Source organism: Osmerus mordax, chromosome 2 (assembly GCF_038355195.1).
Source record: "Osmerus mordax isolate fOsmMor3 chromosome 2, fOsmMor3.pri, whole genome shotgun sequence".
NCBI lineage: Eukaryota > Metazoa > Chordata > Actinopteri > Osmeriformes > Osmeridae > Osmerus > Osmerus mordax.
Genome location: NC_090051.1, coordinates 14,656,736 through 14,676,885, shown reverse-complemented (window position 1 = coordinate 14,676,885; position 20,150 = coordinate 14,656,736). Strand labels below are relative to the sequence as shown.

At 52.9% G+C, this 20,150-nt stretch overlaps 1 protein-coding gene across 1 annotated transcript in view; it reads left to right on the top strand.

Moving 5' to 3' along the window:
• The window catches only part of vwa8 (von Willebrand factor A domain containing 8), a 47,122-nt gene that overhangs the window by 9,246 nt on the left and 17,726 nt on the right, over positions 1 to 20,150 (top strand). Inside the window, exons 12-32 of the mRNA XM_067259991.1 lie at positions 1,279 to 1,439; positions 1,519 to 1,632; positions 3,352 to 3,520; positions 3,658 to 3,735; positions 4,557 to 4,672; positions 4,833 to 4,933; positions 5,305 to 5,411; positions 6,065 to 6,136; positions 7,438 to 7,514; positions 8,627 to 8,702; positions 10,173 to 10,308; positions 10,698 to 10,817; positions 10,992 to 11,197; positions 14,588 to 14,739; positions 16,364 to 16,472; positions 16,621 to 16,759; positions 17,394 to 17,581; positions 18,486 to 18,608; positions 18,779 to 18,843; positions 18,945 to 19,070; positions 19,971 to 20,080. Coding sequence (XP_067116092.1) covers positions 1,279 to 1,439; positions 1,519 to 1,632; positions 3,352 to 3,520; positions 3,658 to 3,735; positions 4,557 to 4,672; positions 4,833 to 4,933; positions 5,305 to 5,411; positions 6,065 to 6,136; positions 7,438 to 7,514; positions 8,627 to 8,702; positions 10,173 to 10,308; positions 10,698 to 10,817; positions 10,992 to 11,197; positions 14,588 to 14,739; positions 16,364 to 16,472; positions 16,621 to 16,759; positions 17,394 to 17,581; positions 18,486 to 18,608; positions 18,779 to 18,843; positions 18,945 to 19,070; positions 19,971 to 20,080 — 2,545 coding nt within the window. The remainder of the gene's footprint in view (positions 1 to 1,278; positions 1,440 to 1,518; positions 1,633 to 3,351; positions 3,521 to 3,657; positions 3,736 to 4,556; positions 4,673 to 4,832; positions 4,934 to 5,304; positions 5,412 to 6,064; positions 6,137 to 7,437; positions 7,515 to 8,626; positions 8,703 to 10,172; positions 10,309 to 10,697; positions 10,818 to 10,991; positions 11,198 to 14,587; positions 14,740 to 16,363; positions 16,473 to 16,620; positions 16,760 to 17,393; positions 17,582 to 18,485; positions 18,609 to 18,778; positions 18,844 to 18,944; positions 19,071 to 19,970; positions 20,081 to 20,150) is intronic.

The following is a 20,150-nucleotide window of genomic DNA, read 5'->3' as shown; positions in this document are numbered from 1 at the left end:
GACTCTCTTTAGAGTCCACGTAGTAATATAACCTTGAGTGTGAGTGTGTAGAAATACCAAGAATTGTTTGGGCTGGATCAGCAGTGTGCAGGAAATGGATGATGGGGTGTGTGTGGGTGTGTGAGTCTACGCTTGTGCATCACACTGAAGCTATTTTTAGCTCTCTGAAGTCAAGGGTTACTTTGCACAGGGAGTAGTGGAATTCTATGGTGCAAGTCATCTCGTCACGTTGAAAATCCTATCTCGGAAGGCCAAGTTCCATCTGTCACCGAAGAAAATTGGGATTTCAATGTGTGCGCGCTCTCTTTTTGTTACGAATGTCACAAAATGCATTTAATCTGAAGAAAACACTCTTCCATGCCATATTAGAGAGTAGTTGTATTGTCGATGTTCTAACTTGGCGACATCAATTAAGTTATTTTGTTATGGAAAATGATTCCTTTTGAAGTGTGGTTCTCTGCTGGCTAACTGGAGGCATAATGTCCCAGAGCGCCGTAGCAGGGGTTTCCCTGAGGAACATGAGGAATCCCTGCCCGCCACATGAGACTGACTGTCAAAAGGCAGACAGAAAGGTAGAGGACAGACAGGCAAACAGACAGTCACACAGGCAGGGAGATGGGCAGGCAGACAGACAGGCAGGGATGCAGTCTGACAAGTAGACAGAATGACAGGCAGGCAGGCAAGCAGACAGACCGACAGGCAGGCAGGTAAGCCGAACAGCAGTCAGTCAGACAGGCAAACACACTAGCAGATGCTAGTGTGTCTGAGCAGATGCGCTCACCACCACGTCTCACAGTTTGCACGGTACAGACTTCTATCCTGACCCGACAATCCAGTCAGACAGACTGTGTGTCTGGAGCTGGGTCAATGTTGGCTCCTCTCACTGGTACTGCGTGCTAAATATTAGATGACACTCTGACACAGTTGATGTATACTGCTGAACGTCCGTAGGCCTGCGTGGGTTTTAACTTGCACTCTCACACTCTTTCTCTCTCTCTCTCTCTCTCTCTCTCTCTCTCTCTCTCTCTCTCTCTCTCTCTCTCTCTCTCTCTCTCTCTCTCTCTCTCTCTCTCTCTCTCTCTCTCTCTCTCTCTCTCTCTCTCTCTCTCTCTCTCTCTCTCTCTCTCTCTCTCTCTCTCTCTCTCTCACTCTCTGTCTCTCTCTCTCTCACTCTCTGTCTCTCTCACTCTCTGTCTCTCTCACTCTCTGTCTCACTCTCTGTCTCACTCTCTGTCTAACTCTCTCTCTCTCTCTCCCCCCTCCTTTTCTGTCCACCAGGACATGACCGCCAGGGACCTGTTACAGCAGAGGTACACACTGCCTAATGGCGACACGGCCTGGAGAGCCTCTCCTCTGGTCACCGCAGCCCAGGAGGGGAAGCTACTGCTGCTGGACGGCATCCACCGAGTCAACCTGGGGACGCTGGCCGTGCTGTCCAGGTACACACACACACACACACACACACACACACACGTACGTACTCGCACACGCCCCCTAATGTCTCTCCTCGTGTGCTAGGCTGCTGCATGACCGGGAGCTGTCCCTCTATGACGGGACCAGGCTGGTGAGGTGGGACCGGTACCAGGCTCTGAAACAGGACTTGCAGCTGACAGACCAACAGCTCCACGACAGGTGTGTGGGGGGGGGGGGGGGCTGGAGGAACTCTCCATTCGGAACCAGAACAGTTAGCTGGAACGTGTGTGTGTGTGTGTGTGTGTGGGGGGGGGGGGGGGGGGATGCATGACACTTACCTAGAGGACTGTCGCAGGCATCGGTGTCCACCACCTGGGTCGCTACTCAGCCCACGCCGACGCTCTGGGATAGGGGGAGCGGGTAGCAGGTAGCACACACCACCTGTGCTGTGATGTGTCCCCTACTGGCACACTGAGACAAGGCGTCCCTGTGGAGGTGGCAGGTGTGTGTGTGTGTGAGAGAGAAGAGAGAGTGAGAGAAGTGCTTACCTCTCAGGGTGTCAACATCTCAGCTTGTACATCCGTCTGCCAGACATGGAGGCGTGTGTGTGTGTGTGTGTATTTGCATGTGTACGTGCGTGCGTGCATGCGTGGGAGGCCAGGTTAATCACGTTTATTGGGTCTCAGTGGCTAATTTCCTACCTGCTTCCTTTGATTTGTCATCTAGGATTACACCCCCTACCCATGCTTTCCATCTGGTGTCAAACGCGGGCGCGCACACACACGCGCGCAGTGTCAGGTGTCGGGGATGAAGCGAAATGATCGGTTGCGTAATAACTGAGGCGTTGATTAAGACACCATGACATCATCATGACAAGCACTGTCATGACACCGCCGCGTTGAAATGCGCACACACCCACACATTAACCAGGAAGTGATCCTCGTTGAGGAGTATTGATGTGTCTGGGACGGACTGAAAATGAAATGTTGTGCTCGCCGACAGTGGAAACACAACCAACCCCTACTTTTTATATCCACCCCCACCAGCATAACAGCGACCTAGGAGGATAGATGGAGAGGGATAGAGAAGGAGGGAGGGGGGGAGGGAGAAAGTCGGGGAAAGTGAGTGAGGATAGAAACGAGAGGGAGGGGGGGTCAGAGAGGAGGGAGAGATTGTATTTTCTTGGGCTGCAGTGTGCTGGTTATTGGCAGGCGAGCTGTTTTTATCCCGGCCTGCCCGTCACTCTCCCGTTTACACACTCGTGCTCGGATACACCCCAAAGGTTGACCTGACGACGACATCACATGGGCTCTGTTGATAGCTGTTCCCCCAGAGACGACATTTCAACATCACAGCTCCTCCCGGTCGGAGAAATTTCCTCTGCAGAGTCACCACAAGCACACACACGCACGCACACGCAAACGCCGTCTACACAGGACTCAGAGCATGCTTATGAAGGTAAATGTTCACAGTCTAGATGACCTTAGAGGGCCTTAGAGCAACAGGATACGCGATCAGAAGCTATTGTGGATTTTTCCAGTGTGTGTGTGTGTGCCCCACCTTGGCTGGCAGGAAGGATGTTTGTGGCGACGCGTCTGGGCTGAAATAAACCCACTTCCTCTTCCTCTGTTTTCGTTGTGGATACCCAACAATATGAGTCTGCTGGGGTGGGGGGTGTACTGAATGTGCAGTGTATGTGTGTGGACACATCGCCCCAGCTGTCTGTTTGGATCATACACACACACCGCCAGCAGTCCCACTGATGTCAAAAGGGATGATGCTCACTGTGATTGAAGATCACGCGCACACACACACACTCACACACACACACACACACGTGACTATGAGATATCAGAGCTCAGGGATGCTGTAACTGTTCTTTAAGAGGTTTAAAGTGTGCTTGTGTGTGTTTTCTGTGCGTGTGTGTGTGTGTTCCAGGTCCATCTTCCCGGTCCACCCATCGTTCCGTGTGCTGGCCCTGGCGGAGCCCCCGGTGGTGGGCAGCAGTGGGCAGCAGTGGCTGGGCCCGGAGCTGCTCACCATGTTCCTCTTCCACACCGTCCAGCCCCTGGCCAGGGCCCAGGAGAGCAGCCTCATCACAGGACTGGTAACACACACACACACACACACCATTCACTGACCGAATGCACAACAAATTGCTGCAGATTGAGAATGCACGTATGATGATACCGTCGATCTTGTTTGCCTGTCCTGAGTCTACCGGCCCCTTCTCTTCCTCTCCAGAATCCAAAGGTTCCCAAGGAAGCAGTGGATCAGCTCCTTGACCTTACACATACCCTCAGACAGACCAATGACCCCACTGTAAGACCTGTGTGTGTGTGTGTGTGTGTGTGTGTGTGTGTGTGTGTGTGTGTTCTATCTCGTCCCCAACTGGAGGACCGTTTGATGCGATGGCAGGGAATGAGCACGTTACTCAACTCTGAATCCAACTTTGAAAATGTGCTCTCACCATTACCTGTCTCCTCGAGTGCTTAACAGTCAATGGCATATCTCCGACCATAGGTGACAATCGTTTTCTACGCTTGGTCAGGGCACCGATCTCAATGCAAAGTGTGTTAACTATAAAGCTGTTCAAACAACACTAAGACTACGGAGTTAACCGCTGTCAAGAGTATTCAAAACTGACCGCCAGAAGCTATGGTGACACGCCCTGGAGCATGTCCAGCCCTACTGACATACCAGGGAGAACCGGTAACTTTATATGGGAAAATAAAAAGGAAATATGATCAAATCTTGTGGAAAAATCCATCTTGTAATAAGACACAAGTGAATACAGAAACATACCTTCGGTGCACCTTCGAAATCAAACGTTAAAAGCTGTTTGAAACCGAATGTTCAGGAAGACAGCTTCTAATGACAATTCCCGAGTCTTCGTCGGGCCCTCTCCACCTACTGTGGAGTGGGTGGAGAGGGCCCTGTCATGCTCACACCCTGTATGGGTGTGAGCATGACAGGGTGCTCACAGACGGCCTATACACGTTCCCCCCATACAGGATCAATTATACCACGTCTGGGAATCCATGAACCAGACGTGGTATAATCGATGTGGTAGAACCCTTTATTCAGCCCTACTTGTGTGTGTGTGTGTGTGTATTGACCCATGCCCTCTTGTCTCTGTGCAGGCCCAGTCCCTCGCGTCTTCTCTCTCTACCAGGCAGCTGCTGAGAATCTGCCGGCGTCTCTCCCAGTACCCAGACGAGAGCGTCGCTCACGCCGTCAACAAGGCCTGCTTGTCAAGGTACACACAGTTACTGTGTGTGTGTGTATATGTATGTTTATATGTATGTATACACACACTTAATATACACACACACACATCCTCAAACATTGACAGAACGGCCATTTCTCTGCCCCCAATTGATTATTTATCTGTGTATGTGTGTGTGTTGCACGCGCAGGTTCCTGCCCAGCCTGGCTCGCTCCTCTCTCCAGAAGAGTCTGACTAACTGCTCCATACAGGACAAACCCGACCCTGCCGAGCACACACGTGACCACAGCTGTAAGTCCGTCCATGTGTAACGCGCACACGCGCACCTAAACACGTCGCACGCACGCCCATAGCTGTAAGGTGTCGCGCACGTGCACGCCTGCGGCAACCTGCCCCGTCCACACAGCGTGAGCCGTTCCTCAGGTGTGTCAGGCGGGAGTCAGGTGGCTGAGCGGTTAGGGAACCGGTCTCGTAATCAGAAGGTCGCCGGTTGGATTCCCGGCCGTTCCAAATGACGTCGCGTCCTTGGGCGAGGCACTTCACCCAACGCCTCGGGGGGAATGTCCCTGTACTTACTGTAAGTCGCTCTGGATAAGAGCGTCTGCTAAATGACTAAATGTCTGTCTGTCTGCCTGTCTGCCTGTCTGCCTGTCTGTCTCCAGGCTCAGTGAAGGAAGGCGTGCTGACAATCGGCAGTGTCTCTGCTCCTGTCTACAGTACCAGCGAGAGGATGAAGGTTCCAGACGTCCTCTTCTACGACAACACGCAGGTACACCTCAGCCGCCACGAAAGCCCCACGAGATGTGGCGTGCGCCCGTTGGTGTGCTTGCGTCACACTCGTTCAGTCAGGAGCAGCACAGGCGGTTTGTCTGTCTGACACCTTGAGATATTCAGGGGATATTGAGTGGCCTGGCCTAGAACCATCCATATCTCTCTCCCTACCTACATTACATCCGTTTATTCATTTTCCATCCATCAAGCCCATTCTTGTTTGCCCCCCCCCCAGTCTGCTGCTGAAAGTGTAAGGGAAGAGAGAGAGATTGCGTCAGATTAGAGGAGAAAGGAGATTTTTACAAATATTTTTACCTGCCCCATTTTCCAGTGACCTGTTTTTTGTCCTGTCCTACAGAGACAGAAAGAGGAGGAGGGGGGGGGATTCAAGAAAATGGGTTTTGTGTGTGTATGGAGGGGGTGGGGTGAGAAAAGAGGAGAGACAGTCCTTCCAATCAACGAACACATGAAGACAGCTCCTGTGTTTGCATCACACACCCGCTGAGTGTTAACTGACCTCTCAGTGCAGTGAAGGAGTCGACCAGAGTAGGCTTATCACAACAAGAAAGACCGACTTTTTAATTCCTTGAAAGTGGTTGGTGTTGATGTGTGTGTGTGTGTGTGTGTGTGCCTTTTCTCTCTCTCCCTCAGCACATGATGGTGATGGAGGACATGTTGAAAGACTTCCTGTTGGGGGAACACCTCCTATTGGTGGGAAACCAGGTGAGAGACCAATCACCGCCTAGCCCTCCAGTAGTGTTACTGTAGGGATGTCTGGAAGGAGACAGTGTTGTTTTTCAATGATGTTCTGGGTGCTTTGAGCACCACAAGACCTGATCAATCGTTCCAGTATTTTCGAGAGAAGACCGAAGTCTCCGGTATCTCCAAAACCTACACAAAAAACGATCTAGATGGATGAATAGCACTACGGGAAAGAGGAACAATATGTATGTTTTTTTTTTTTTTGGGGGGGTGAACTGTTCCTTTAAGAATGGATGCATTTAGGCCCGGCTACTAAAAATAGAATGTCAACATTGCTCTATACAGCTGATACTGCAGGTCTAGAGTGAGGCTGAATGTGTCGGCTGTGCCTGTCAGGAAACCCCGAGCACAGAGGCCAGTTGGAGAGCTGCTGGAAATACTAGGTCTCTTCTAACCAGGTCAATGATGACAGCTGTGTTTGATCAGATGGCTTGTGACACATTCTCATACTATCTGGCCCCCAGCCTCCATCACCCCGTCCACCCTCCGGCCACCTCCCTCCTTTTAAGCCTGTAACCTTCATTTTTGGATCCCTCCACTCTCCACCCCCCCCCCCCTCTCTTTATCTAAGCCCACTCTGAACCTTCTATCCCCCACTTCATCCCCTCTCCAGTTTATCCAGCCATCCCTCCTTCCTCCCCTCTCCACTCCAGTTTATCCATCCATCCCTCCTTCCTCCCCTCTCCACTCCAGTTTATCCATCCATCCCTCCTTCCTCCCCTCTCCACTCCAGTTTATCCATCCATCCCTCCTTCCTCCCCTCTCCACTCCAGTTTATCCATCCATCCCTCCTTCCTCCCCTCTCCACTCCAGTGTATCCATCCATCCCTCCTTCCTCCCCTCTCCACTCCAGTTTATCCCTCCTTCCTCCCCTCCCCTCTCCAGTGTCTCCGTCCACTCGGGGCCCTAGGCTCCAGGGGACGGCATGGAGGGGACAGAGTGCTTCAAGAGGAGGGACAAAGCAATGAGTGGACACGCTGTACCCTTCGTAGTGCCCTTGAGTGTCAGCGAGTGGGCGAGTGTCTGGCCGGCCTGCCAGATGCCTGACTGAAATGCTGCAGGCCTCACGAGACATTTAGATACAAGCCGGACTTCGAGTCAACGTCCCTGTCAGAACACACTACCATCAAGGACTGGTTCACTGCTAAACTGGGATTGTTATTTGCAACAGTAGGAATATCTAATGTGGGTAAAAACAAATATATAATAACTTTTTGTGTGTAACCGTGTGTGTGTGTGTGTGTGTGTGTGTTTTTCTCCAGGGTGTAGGCAAGAACAAGATTGTGGACAGATTCCTCCACCTCCTCAACAGGCCCAGAGAGTACCTCCAGCTGCACAGGTAACAGGGGTTGCTTCCCAGGTCACGCTGACACGCACCCTCTCTTTATCTCTGTGTGTCAACACTCAAATTCCCCCGGCCCCTCACCCAGCAGCGCCAACACCAGCTCCTGTCACGGAGACGGCTTCCAGGGACCCAGTGTTCTCGTTTGCCGCCCCCGCCTAGCCGTGGCTTCGTCTAAGGGTGTCACGGCTATTTCTGTACCCCGGGAAATCAGGCCACCGTGCAGCCTGCTGTCTCCAGGCCAAGGAGAGCCTATGGAGAGGCTGCTTCCTGCTGTCCAGGGCCTGGTGTTATTCATAGGCATGGTAATCACACCTGGATGGAAATGGGTCACGGTCGCCAGCGACGCCGGGGGCTGCTCGGCTCGCGTGAGAGTGAGAGAGAGAGTGGGAGAGAGAGAGAGAGAGAGTGAGAGAGTGGGAGAGAGAGAGAGGTGGGGAAAGGCAGATGGATTTGATCTGTTAGCGTCAGGCCCTACGTAGGTGCCACCGACGAGCTGTCTTCGCCCTCGAAGCCAGGGAGAGCAGTATGAGAGGTAATCGATGCCGGCAACGGGACACACACACGCACACGTAGACAGATAGGACAGTGTTTGGACTGGAGGATCCCAGTGGTTCGGATCACAAGGCTGTGGGAGTGAGGTCTTCCTACGGCTGCTTTCCGCTCCCATTCTCTCCCCCGTCGCGGATCTGCACTTTCTCAAAGTCGAGCGAAAGTCAGAGGAGCGCAGGAGAGCTGTACGTCGGGCCGGGCTGGGCCGGGCCTGTAGAGTGGGTTGACGTTGGCCTGGTTAGCTTCCATAGCGCAGGCCGGCTAATATTAGCCCGGAGCGCCGGCCTGGGGGGAACGTCCTCCCTGTCGCAGCGTCGGCAGAGAGATGCGTCCCACGAGGAGGGGGGGGGGGGGGGACCAGGCTCCCAGCCCATGAAACCGGGATCCTCTGGGGGGTCGACCTGGAGCTGGGTACCCTCTCCGGGGGGGGAGGGGAGAGATGGCGAGAAGGGTGGGGGAGAAGCGTTTTGCTGGTCTCGCTCTCGTCGATTCCGAAAACGTCTTTGACGGTCGGCGTGCGCGCGTGCATGTAACCTCTCTCTCCTGTTCCTCCACAGAGACACGACGGTCCAGACGCTGACCCTGCAGCCGTCCGTCAGGGACGGCGTCATCGTCTACGAAGACTCTCCCCTGGTCAGTAGACCCGGGTGAACAAAGGACGACGAGAGGAAAGGGGAAAGGAGGGGAAAGACAGAGAGGTGGAGAGGGGAGGTATACGGGATAAAGATGGAGACAGAGGGAGTAGGGGTTGAGGGTATTGAGTGGAGGATGAAAGGAGAGACGTACCGTGTCCCGGTTTCAAATGTTATTGTGACATTTAGATGTCAGTGGGGAAGCCAGAAGTGGTTGGTGTCCTCCCTAAATGGGTTTGATTGATTTTCTTCTTCTGTCTGCAAACCCCCCCCCCTCCTCTCTCTTGCTCTTCCTCTGTTTCCATCTCTCTCTATATATCTTCCATTCTCTGTTTCCATCTCTCTCTATATAGATACATCTCTCTTCCCCCTCTCTCTGTGTCAAGTAAATGAGGGAGGGGGAGGAGAGATTAAAGGGTGTGTCCACAGGGTATTCATGAGATGATTACTGTGTCTTTTTGAACCTGGGGGGGGGGGGGGGGGGTGAAGTGCATGGTTGAAAGGCTTCAGTCCAACATGGACATAGCACTACTATTTCTTAAGCCATCACACACCATACATACAATTACAGTAAACACTACATAGGACCGGACATACAGTAAATACAAACAGTGTCGACAATATCAACAAAGTCAGTCTGTGCATGAATAGTGACTGAAAAGGCACCAGGCAGAGGTATAAGAAAAAGACCGCAAAAGATTCACACGATTCACAAACCGTCCGTGCGCCGCTGTAATGTCTGCTCCGACGGTCCGCAGCCTAACTGCAGCAGCAGGGGGAGCGATGCTAGCTGACTGGCCAGCTCGCTCCGGATCCTAACGATCGTTCCGCCGGCCTTCCCGCTGAGGCCAGTATCTTAAGTAACGCCGCTGCTTCTGTGAGGCTTCCGTTCGGCCGCGCGCAGGCTGCAGACGTCCGTGGGGGCGACGTCATTCATGCGTCGTAGCGTCTGGATTTTGACGATCTTTTCCCGATCGCCTTGTGGCTCGACTGAAAGGCCTTACGTTTGAACCGGAGTCCTCTCACGCGTCATGCCGAAACGCTTTAGTACAAAATGATTCCCGATTCAATAATATATATTGATATCTGTAAAATATCAATAATATATATTCTGTAAAAGGTTTTCACGACACACTATGAGAGCATTTGAACTGTTTTGTGCAGTGTGTCTGAGCACACTGTGAAAGCTTTTCAATAGTTTTCAGTTCACTACAATGTGTGAAAGCTTTTCAATAGATTTCAAGAGACCAGCTCAGTTCAGAGCTCGTCATTTTTCAGTCGTTCACGTCAGAGTGTTCCAATTGTGTATCTGAAAGCATTTCACTTGTACGTGTGCGTGGTTGTCAGTATAGTATCTGAATGAGTATACAATGTCCCCTATAGTCCCTTCATCATGAGAACACGGCCTCGGTTATGTCACGAGACACGCACCTAAAGCTGCTGTTTCTAACTGAGGTTTCCGCGTGCGCAGGTGAAGGCGGTGAAAATGGGCCACATCCTGGTGATTGACGAGGCAGACAAGGCCCCCACCAACGTCACCTGCATCCTCAAGACCCTGGTGGAGAGTGGAGAGATGATCTTAGCCGACGGACGCAGGATTGTATCTGGTACAGACACACACACACGCACGCACGTGCAGACGTAACTGGCTGTTTAAAGGGTGCCAGAGATGTGGTGTCTTGTCATTAAACACTGCAATTGACTATTGGATGTCACCAAAGACAAACACAGTTGCGAGCCTACAGTCCACAGAGATCCAGACCTATGAACAGGGGTTAGGATAAAAGCCTTTATGGACTAGGACCAGTAGTTGGACTATTCAGGGCGTAAACACTGAAGATTTTCCACTTATAACTAAACGAAGGGAGGACAGTGTCAACCATGGAGACGCGTGACGTCACACAGGAATGTAAACAGAGTCTGACAAACCTCAGACTGTATCTCTCTCTCTCTGTGTGTGTGTGTGTGTGTTTGTGTCCTGTCTGCTGACCTCCAGACCTAGTCGAGGCAGAAGGGAGGCCCAATGTCATCTCCATGCACCCAGACTTCAGGATGCTGGTCCTGGCTAACAGACCTGGCTTTCCCTTCCTGGGGAACGACTTCTTCGGGTCGCTAGGTATAACCCCCCCCCCACCCACACACACACCATGTTCTCATTGACGTCCTCAGTGAGTGACTGTCATGCATCAACCCCTCTGGAGCGTTTGGTCTCCGATCCCTCTCGTTTTACGGCAAATTGACTGACGGGAGTGAGCCATTCAGCCACCTTCATGTCCGCGTCTGCTCCCAGGGGACATTTTCAGCTGCCATGCCGTGGACAACCCCAAGCCCCAGGCCGAGCTGGCCATGCTGAAGCAGTACGGCCCCGGCGTGCCCGACGCCACCCTGCAGAAGCTGGTGGCAGCCTTCGGGGAGCTGCGCTCCATGGCGGACCAGGGCACCATCACCTACCCCTACTCCACCAGGGAGGTGGTCAACATAGTCAAACACCTGCAGGTGGGGATGGAGGCCGTCTCTGTCTCTCTTTCTTTCTCGCTCTCTCATTATCTTTCTCTCTCTCTCTCTCTCTCTCTCTCTCTCTCTCTCTCTCTCTCTTTCTCTCTCTTTCTCATTATCTTTCTTTATCTCTCTTTCTCTCTCTCTCTCTCTTTCTCTCTCTTTCTCGCTCTCTCATTATCTTTCTTTATCTCTCTCTGTCTCTCTCTCGCTCTTTCTCCCTTCTCCTCTCTTGGTCCTCACATGCACTCTTAACACGTGTGCCACGTCCGACCCATTCAGGTTAGTTTAACGTAGGGTTAGGCTCTTTCGTAACGGTTTGACCCCTAAAAACTCGAGACACTTCAGTATTTTTTGTGTTTGGGTCCTTTTATGAATAGTTCATAGAGATGTACATTATGCATGAGGGGTTTCCTCCAGTCACAGTGGTCCAAATGCATTAGAGGGGCGGGGGAGGGAAAAGGGTGGGGGGGGGTTTAAGTTCCGGGGAAGGGAGGGAGAGAGAGAGAGAGAGAGGGGGGGAGAGAGAGAGAGGAGAGAGAGAGAGAGAGAGAGAGAGAGAGAGAGAGAGAGAGAGAGAGAGAGAGAGAGAGAGAGAGAGAGAGAGAGAGAGAGAGGGGGCTAGGGAGATAGTGGTACTACCTGTGTACCTCAGTATGCTCTGTATGGTCACACACATATAGACACACACACACATCGGTCTTAGGGGATGAACTGAAGGTTGGCCTCATTTTAAGCAGCAGGCGGAAGTGAGCTCAACAAGGACAGAGAGTGAGAGACGGTTTAAGTGAAAGAGTTAGGAGAAAGAGAAAGAGAAAGAGAGGGGTGGTGGGCGTTTGGAAACAAAAATAGAGAGCGGAGGGGAGCGAGACAGGACAGGGGGGGAGAGACGGAGGAGGAGGAGGAGGAGGAGGAGAGGAGGAGGGAAGAGCGACACGACGGTGGAGAGGAGGAGGAGGATGAGGGAGAAGGAGCGAGGAAGAGAGTGCTGTCAGAACCGATTAAATGTCCCGGCGTCTGCTGTCTAGGAACTCCTCCGTCCTCTCCTCGGTCTTGTATAACGTTGCCTCCTCGTCCACTCTGCCGCCTGGCCTCATCCCCCCGGTGCTGCCTGGCCTCATCCCCCCGGTGCTGCCGCCTGGCCTCATCCCCCCGGTGCTGCCGCCTGGCCTCATCCCCCCGGTGCTGCCGCCTGGCCTCATCCCCCCGGTGCTGCCGCCTGGCCTCATCCCCCCGGTGCTGCCGCCTGGCCTCATCCCCCCGGTGCTGCCGCCTGGCCTCATCCCCCCGGTGCTGCCGCCTGGCCTCATCCCCCCGGTGCTGCCGCCTGGCCTCATCCCCCCGGTGCTGCCGCCTGGCCTCATCCCCCCGGTGCTGCCGCCTGGCCTCATCCCCCCGGTGCTGCCGCCTGGCCTCATCCCCCCGGTGCTGCCGCCTGGCCTCATCCCCCCGGTGCTGCCGCCTGGCCTCATCCCCCCGGTGCTGCCGCCTGGCCTCATCCCCCCGGTGCTGCCGCCTGGCCTCATCCCCCCGGTGCTGCCGCCTGGCCTCATCCCCCCGGTGCTGCCGCCTGGCCTCATCCCCCCGGTGCTGCCGCCTGGCCTCATCCCCCCGGTGCTGCCGCCTGGCCTCATCCCCCCGGTGCTGCCGCCTGGCCTCATCCCCCCGGTGCTGCCGCCTGGCCTCATCCCCCCGGTGCTGCCGCCTGGCCTCATCCCCCCGGTGCTGCCGCCTGGCCTCATCCCCCCGGTGCTGCCGCCTGGCCTCATCCCCCCGGTGCTGCCGCCTGGCCTCATCCCCCCGGTGCTGCCGCCTGGCCTCATCCCCCCGGTGCTGCCGCCTGGCCTCATCCCCCCGGTGCTGCCGCCTGGCCTCATCCCCCCGGCTCCACAACGAGAGACACACACCTGGGCTCCAAAACACCGTTCACCTTTCCTTCACTCGATTGAGCGACGCTCCTCGACGTCGACTCGTACAGTAGCGTAGCGCTGGTCCGAGTGAATCATGGCTCTCACGGTCGGACTGCAGGATGTTCCGTACAGTATGTCTCGTCTCTGGTCCATGCTGCTAGCCAGGCTGTGTTTACGTACACTCTCCCCCCTCCCCCCTCCTCCCCGCTATAGAAAACAGAAGCTGCTATTTATACATCCTCTGTCATTTATCACTGGGGAAGGAGAGACGGCGTGTGTGTAAGTGTCTGGTGCGTGAGATGCAGTTGATAGTGTGTTTAACACGCAGTACGAAGGAGACCTGTGAAGACCTCTGAAGTGTTATTCATGTCTGGTCGTCCTTGTAGGGCTAGCCTCATTTTAAGGTCCTTAACACGTACAGTACCCCTGAGAGACAGGAAATTACCATACAGCGACGACAGGAACTGAGAGAGGGTGAGAGAAACTGATAAAAGAGAGAGAGGGGGGGGGGGGGGGTAGGAGTCTACACAGGGGATCGATAATGCTAATCAGCTCCCCCAGGAGGAGGGGGCGGCGGGTCACCTCCATAACCGGGATCCCATTATATTTTTCCTCTGCCATAATCCATCACCCTGATCATCAGCTCACTGATGGAACTTCCGAATACACGTACGTCCCGCCAAGGGTTCATGTAGCAGCACTGCACCGATTAGCCCACACATGCTGACTTAAGTGTTTGTCTCGGCCTATGAGAAGCCAGATCAACACTCTCCAGGACTGTTATAGTCTAACCTCCAGAGACCGGTACTACGGTCTCTGGAGGACTACGCTGTTAGTCCTGTAGAGCGGTCTTATTGTCTGATTATCTGGCAAAGTGAGGCAGGGGTGGAGGCAGGGGTGGAGGCAGGGGTGGAGGCAGGGGGAGGCAGTGGGGGGATGGTGTCTCGTCCCTCTCTCTCTCTCTCATTCTCTCTGTGTGCGCGTGTGGGAGTGTGTGCGACACAAAGCAAAGGATCCATCTTTAGCTCCTCTCCATGGTAACACGCCATCTTAGGCAGGGACATTAAACAACATTAGAGCCCGAGAGACGGAAGCACACGTATTGACACAGGCACAGTCGCACGCGCATACACTTTTGTCTCACCAGTGATCAAGGACAAAATGAAGTTGCGGTACTTGAGAGAGAGGGATAGGGAGAGGGAGGGAGGGAGAGAGCGAGAGAGGGAGAAATAAAAATAGTCAGAGCTACACTTTGGACCCATTTGTAAGTGAGAGCAGCACAGAAATGAGTTACCTCTGTGACGATGACATCTGTTTTTCCAGACTGCCTGTCCCTGAACTGACCTTCCTGCTCACAATGCTGCCGCCATTGTTGTTTCATATTCAGCTGTACTCACGCCAAATCATATGAACTTTTTCCCTCTCTTTCCCTCTCTGCCCCATTTTTCTCTCTCCCCCCCACACACACACACACTAACAGGAATTCCCTGAAGAGGGCCTAGCCAACGTGGTGAGGAACGTCTTTGACTTTGACTCCTACAACAAGGACTTGAGGGAGGTTCTGATTGGAGCGCTGCACAAGCATGGCATCCCCATAGGAGCCAAGCCCAGCAGTGTCAACCTGGCTAAGGAGTAAGACTTCTGGAGGACCTGTCTTACATACCACACACACACACACACAGACAGACATGCACACATTGCTGGGCATTGCTGAGAGCCAGTCTGGCTGGCTGTTAAACTTTATGTCTCATGTTGCTATCGCTCAGGGAAGTTCTGTCTTTCCCTCCCTGGCACTTTGACACTAACACACTCAAACACACACACACACACACACACACACATGACCACTAGCTAGAATGCTGTGACCCTAACCAACACAGCACAGACTGTCCTGAACTCCCTCGACTAACACACGTCTTCGTGCCTGATAGGGCCTGGAGTCAGGCCAAGACTAGTGTGCCTTCACTCATCAGTAACACACACACACACACACACACTCTCTGGCTCCACCATGGCTACAGGTGGGGTGTATTTATAGCAAGACATTAACAGACCATAGACCCAAACCTTTTAAGTCAAGTCTATTTAGAAGGGGAAGCATTTGAATGTAGACATTCTCTTCATGTAATGCTTCTTCCGTTATGGGTCATGCCGCTCGGACCGTGTTCCCAGACAGAACTTAAACACTTCTGAGAAGTCTTACTCCCAGTAAATACCATTTATGGCAAACGCTGCTCAGTTTACGCTCACTTCCTCTTAGATGCAAGGTAAGGCGGAGCTGAAGGTCAACCTACCGATGTACAGAATTTTAATAAAGGAAAATATTTGTTTCTTCTGTCTCCTGTTTGTTTATTGGGACCCGACGCTTCGGATTTGTTGTAAAGTTTTGACCTTGAACGTAACTTTGACGTGCCGGACGCGTTTGCAAATGCAACAGGGAAGAAACAAGTATTTTCCTTGAATTATATATCACGTTTAGTTTATGTTAATATCCTATTTGCTTGAAATGTCCGAATACACAGATCAATTGGGTTCACTGGTTTGTTACATTTATGTAAGATAACGTTATTAAGGCCAACTACCGCATGAAAGGCTCGATTGTCAGTGGTGTAGTTGGGCCCGGTGGGTAGGCAGAGGATGTGAGGGTGGAGGGTGAACTACACAGTGACTCTGACCTTCACCTGGACTGGTTGGAGTTGATGTGAAGAGAGTCAATGTAAGAACATATTCAGTTCGGTCCTCACTACAATATCTGATAGAGAAGTTTGTCTACAGTTTGTACAGTGTATGATGTGCACTGTAATACTATGCCTATAATTCACAAGATCCAAAAACCATGGAATAGTCCATATATGGCCATAGTTTCCCCACAACATCCTGGTTGCATCAAAGCAAAGTCTGAAGGACAGGCTGTCCAAATTTGGACATAGAGTTCTAGAAACAACTTCTACTCTTTGTTGAGGTTTTCTACTGAAAGAGAAACAGTTCAAGTGAAATGGACAGTTCATGGTGTGCTATATTGTGGCTATGGTGCTGACAGCCCACCTGCAACCAATAATGGGATGGCCCAAACCCAGCAGTGATTCATGGGAATGAGAGTCCAGTAAACATCTGGCCAGACGCAACAACCAGGGAGGCCAACCAGACTCACACACGTGCACACACACACACACACACACAAGGAAAACGCACACACATAGGGGAGCAGAAGGAGGACTATATGGTTGTAGGATGACCTGCATCTTTTCTCTTCCAGGTTGCCCCTACCAGAGGTCAAGATGTCTGGCTACTGGACCACTAACCAAGAGGGAAACGCCCGCCGCAAACTACTTTGCCCCACAGAAACTCACCCCATAGACATCAAGGTGCACACGCAAAGAGTCACCCTTTACACTCGACCCTCTATATTGGTCTGAACACTTCTACACGTACAGATTCCCCCCCGTTGTTACCATGTACCATGGAGGTCCTGTGTGTGCGCTGTGTGCTAGCGTGACCTGCGTGTGTCCTCAGGGCCCGGTGTTCCTGCGCGTGCAGGGCTACCCCTGTGAGCGCCAGGAGAGCCGAGCGCTCAGCTTCAGCGAGGAGAGGGCCCACTGGCAGATCCCCATGAGCGAGGTCAACATCGTCTGTGACGTCGCCACCTCCAACGGTACACAAAACCTTCCGCGGATGTCGCTCTCAGTCAAGTCCAATGTGTTTTTAGGACATTTAACCCTCGTGTTCTCTTCGGGTCATTCTGACCCATCAGTCATTGTGACCCACTGTCGTATTGCGACAACTTTACCGCATACAAAAACAAAGTGAAGCATTTTCTTTTAACCGTCTTTTTTTCTATTGGGTAAAATTGGGTAAACACAACGATGGTTCGTTATGAACCTTTGGTCATGTGACCCGAAGGCAGCACAAGGGTTAAAAAACAACTTGTGTTTTTGTACAGTCGGCTAAGGTCAAATAAGGCCCCCAAATAACGAACGTTCCAGAAAAAGGACGCATAAACAGGCATATACATGCTAGAATAACATTCCTGTTTTTGCTATCAGGCGAAGGAGAAGAAGTAGGTCTTCAGATATGATTTTGAAACGTCGGTAATGGCCGCCACCTTACTCACACCTGGCTGACACACCTCTCGCGAAGGGTGTCGCGTTTGTCAGGGTGTGGATCTCATGTTACAGCGGGTTCGGGCGATCCACCTTCAACACGCGGGCGGCAAAAATGCCGTCGCACACTTCGGACACACTCAAACCTCACTCACGCTCCTCTGCGATCCCGTGTGTGTCCTGCAGATGCCATGTACGTGGCCACGTGTAACCCGGTGTCCCTGTACGCCATGCGTGACGGCGGAGACACCATCCACTGCATGGAGCTGTACGACGTGTTCCCGCGCACCATCAGCGGCGTCTGGCAGCCGTTCGTTACCGTGGCGGCGCTAGGAAGCCCCCTGGATGGACAAGTGGTCCTGCACGAGGAACAGGTGGGACTGGGCATGCCACACTTAGACACAGACCACAGGGCCCACACACGTTGTACTGAAAGAGTTCCAAGTGGAATGACGTGATCGCTCTCGAGTTATTGTTTAATGTAGTACGTGTGTGTGTGTGTGTGTGTGCTTGTCCTCGCGCTGCCTCTCGCCAAGGTGACCGCGCGAGACCCCTGGAGTGCTCCGCGAGCGAATCAATAGTTGTGCAAACATTTAAAACCTAAACACGGAAAAATACAAATGGTACATCTGTGGCATATTAGGGGAAAAAGGAGGCTAAAAATACCACAGGATGAAAAGAGAAGAGAGGAAGATGGATAGCTCCTTTTCCTCCTGCGCAGGAGTGAAAGGTTCCAGACACTGGAAGGTTCATTCCGAGGTCGTGGCTCTCCCAGTGGAGAAAACACACTTCCTGAATGAAACACCTCCCACAGGCAACTAGCCAACACACACACACGCACACACACACTTTTGATACGACTCCACCAGAACCTCCCCTAGTGAGACTGTCTTCCATATATTAAATATCATGGTGGCCATACCGAGTACACTAAGGCAGCCGCCAGAGCGTGCTGGCAGACTGTCATCAAGACAGCCTTGGCACACACACTCATACACGTAACCCCTCCAACTTGGCACACACACACATACACGTAACCCTAGGACCCCTTAACCCTAGCGCACAGCCGCAATATACAGAAAGACCTATTGACTGGTTTAATAGAGAGTTTGTCTGGTAAGTGTTAAAAGGAAATGAGTCTTGCGCGAGAAAGAGCAGGCATTCGCCGAGACACAGATGGACAGGGCTGGAACCTAGACAGGGGCGCCATCTGTTGGTCGGGGTCAGAACACGCAAATCAGCAATGTGGTTTGTTTGTGTGTGTTTCCGCTCTCCCAGGGTAACACCGTGCTCCACCTTGACGTGGTCACCGGGGCGGTTCGGCGACTCCTGCTGTCACAGGACACAGATGAGCCCGCCCCTTCCAAAGCCTCTAATTGGTGGAGCAACAAAGAGGAACAGGTCAGAGGTCACGCCATAAACAGACACCATAACAACTTAATCACACAGGGCACCTCATACATCAACCCAATTTTCATTCAGTTGGATGGGTAATAAAACAACACAAAAGGGAGGAGGTCAAATGGAGGACGTCCGCAACTAAATCAGAACGTGTGCCGCTTGATCCCCAGAAAAGTCACAAGATGTGCCGGGAGTTTGCTCACAAAAACTGGCTTCTCTTCTACAAGGAGGATGGGTAAGCTGGCCTCACTGCTGCTCCACTAAAGCATAACCGCCCACTCTGTATAATAAGGTTACACCGGAGTCATTGGTGCCTTACCTGTCATGCGCTCCCAGGAACCAGCTCGAGGTGCTGGATGTCCTGGAGGGCCGGGTCCACACCATCTCTCTGCCCATCAACCTGCAGGCTGTCTTCCTGGTGGCAGAGGATCGCTGGCTGCTCCTGGAGAGCAAGACCAATAAGTAAGCCTCCTCTCCTTTTCCCTCAACCCCACTCCTGTCCTCCTCTCCCCTCCACCAATCTGCTCGTCTCTTCTCCATCCTTCTCCTCTCCCCTCCACCAATCTGCTCGTCTCTTCTCCATCCTTCTCCTCTCCCCTCCACCAATCTGCTCGTCTCTTCTCCATCCTTCTCCTCTCCCCTCCACCAATCTGCTCGTCTGTTCTCCATCCTTCTCCTCTCCCCTCCACCAATCTGCTCGTCTCTTCTCCATCCTTCTCCTCTCCCCTCCACCGATCTGCTCGTCTCTTCTCCATCCTTCTCCTCTCCCCTCCACCAATCTGCTCCTCTCTTCTCCATCCTTCTCCTCTCCCCTCCACCAATCTGCTCGTCTCTTCTCCATCCTTCTCCTCTCCCCTCCACCAATCTGCTCGTCTCTTCTCCATCCTTCTCCTCTCCCCTCCACCAATCTGCTCGTCTCTTCTCCATCCTTCTCCTCTCCCCTCCACCAATCTGCTCGTCTCTTCTCCATCCTTCTCCTCTCCCCTCCACCAATCTGCTCGTCTCTTCTCCATCCTTCTCCTCTCCCCTCCACCAATCTGCTCGTCTCTTCTCCATCCTTCTCCTCTCCCCTCCACCAATCTGCTCGTCTCTTCTCCATCCTTCTCCTCTCCACCAATCTGCTCGTCTCTTCTCCATCCTTCTCCTCTCCCCTCCACCAATCTGCTCGTCTCTTCTCCATCCTTCTCCTCTCCACCAATCTGCTCGTCTCTTCTCCATCCTTCTCCCCTCCTCTCCACCAATCTGCTCGTCTCTTCTCCATCCTTCTCCTCTCCTCTCCACCAATCTGCTCCTCTCTTCTCCATCCTTCTCCCCTCCCATCTCTCGCTGGTGAGGTAACCTAACCCGGTCTTACGTTGACAGGAAGTTCCTGCTGACCAAGCCCATGCACATGGGAGCAGAGGATTCTGGGGTGTGTCAGCTGCACACCATCAGTGAAGACGCCGTCAGCTCTGGATTTGGAGTCAGCTCAGGTAGCACAGTGTCCTACATCACATCTCAGCTAACACAGTATGCTACCTCACATCCCAGCTAACACCGTGT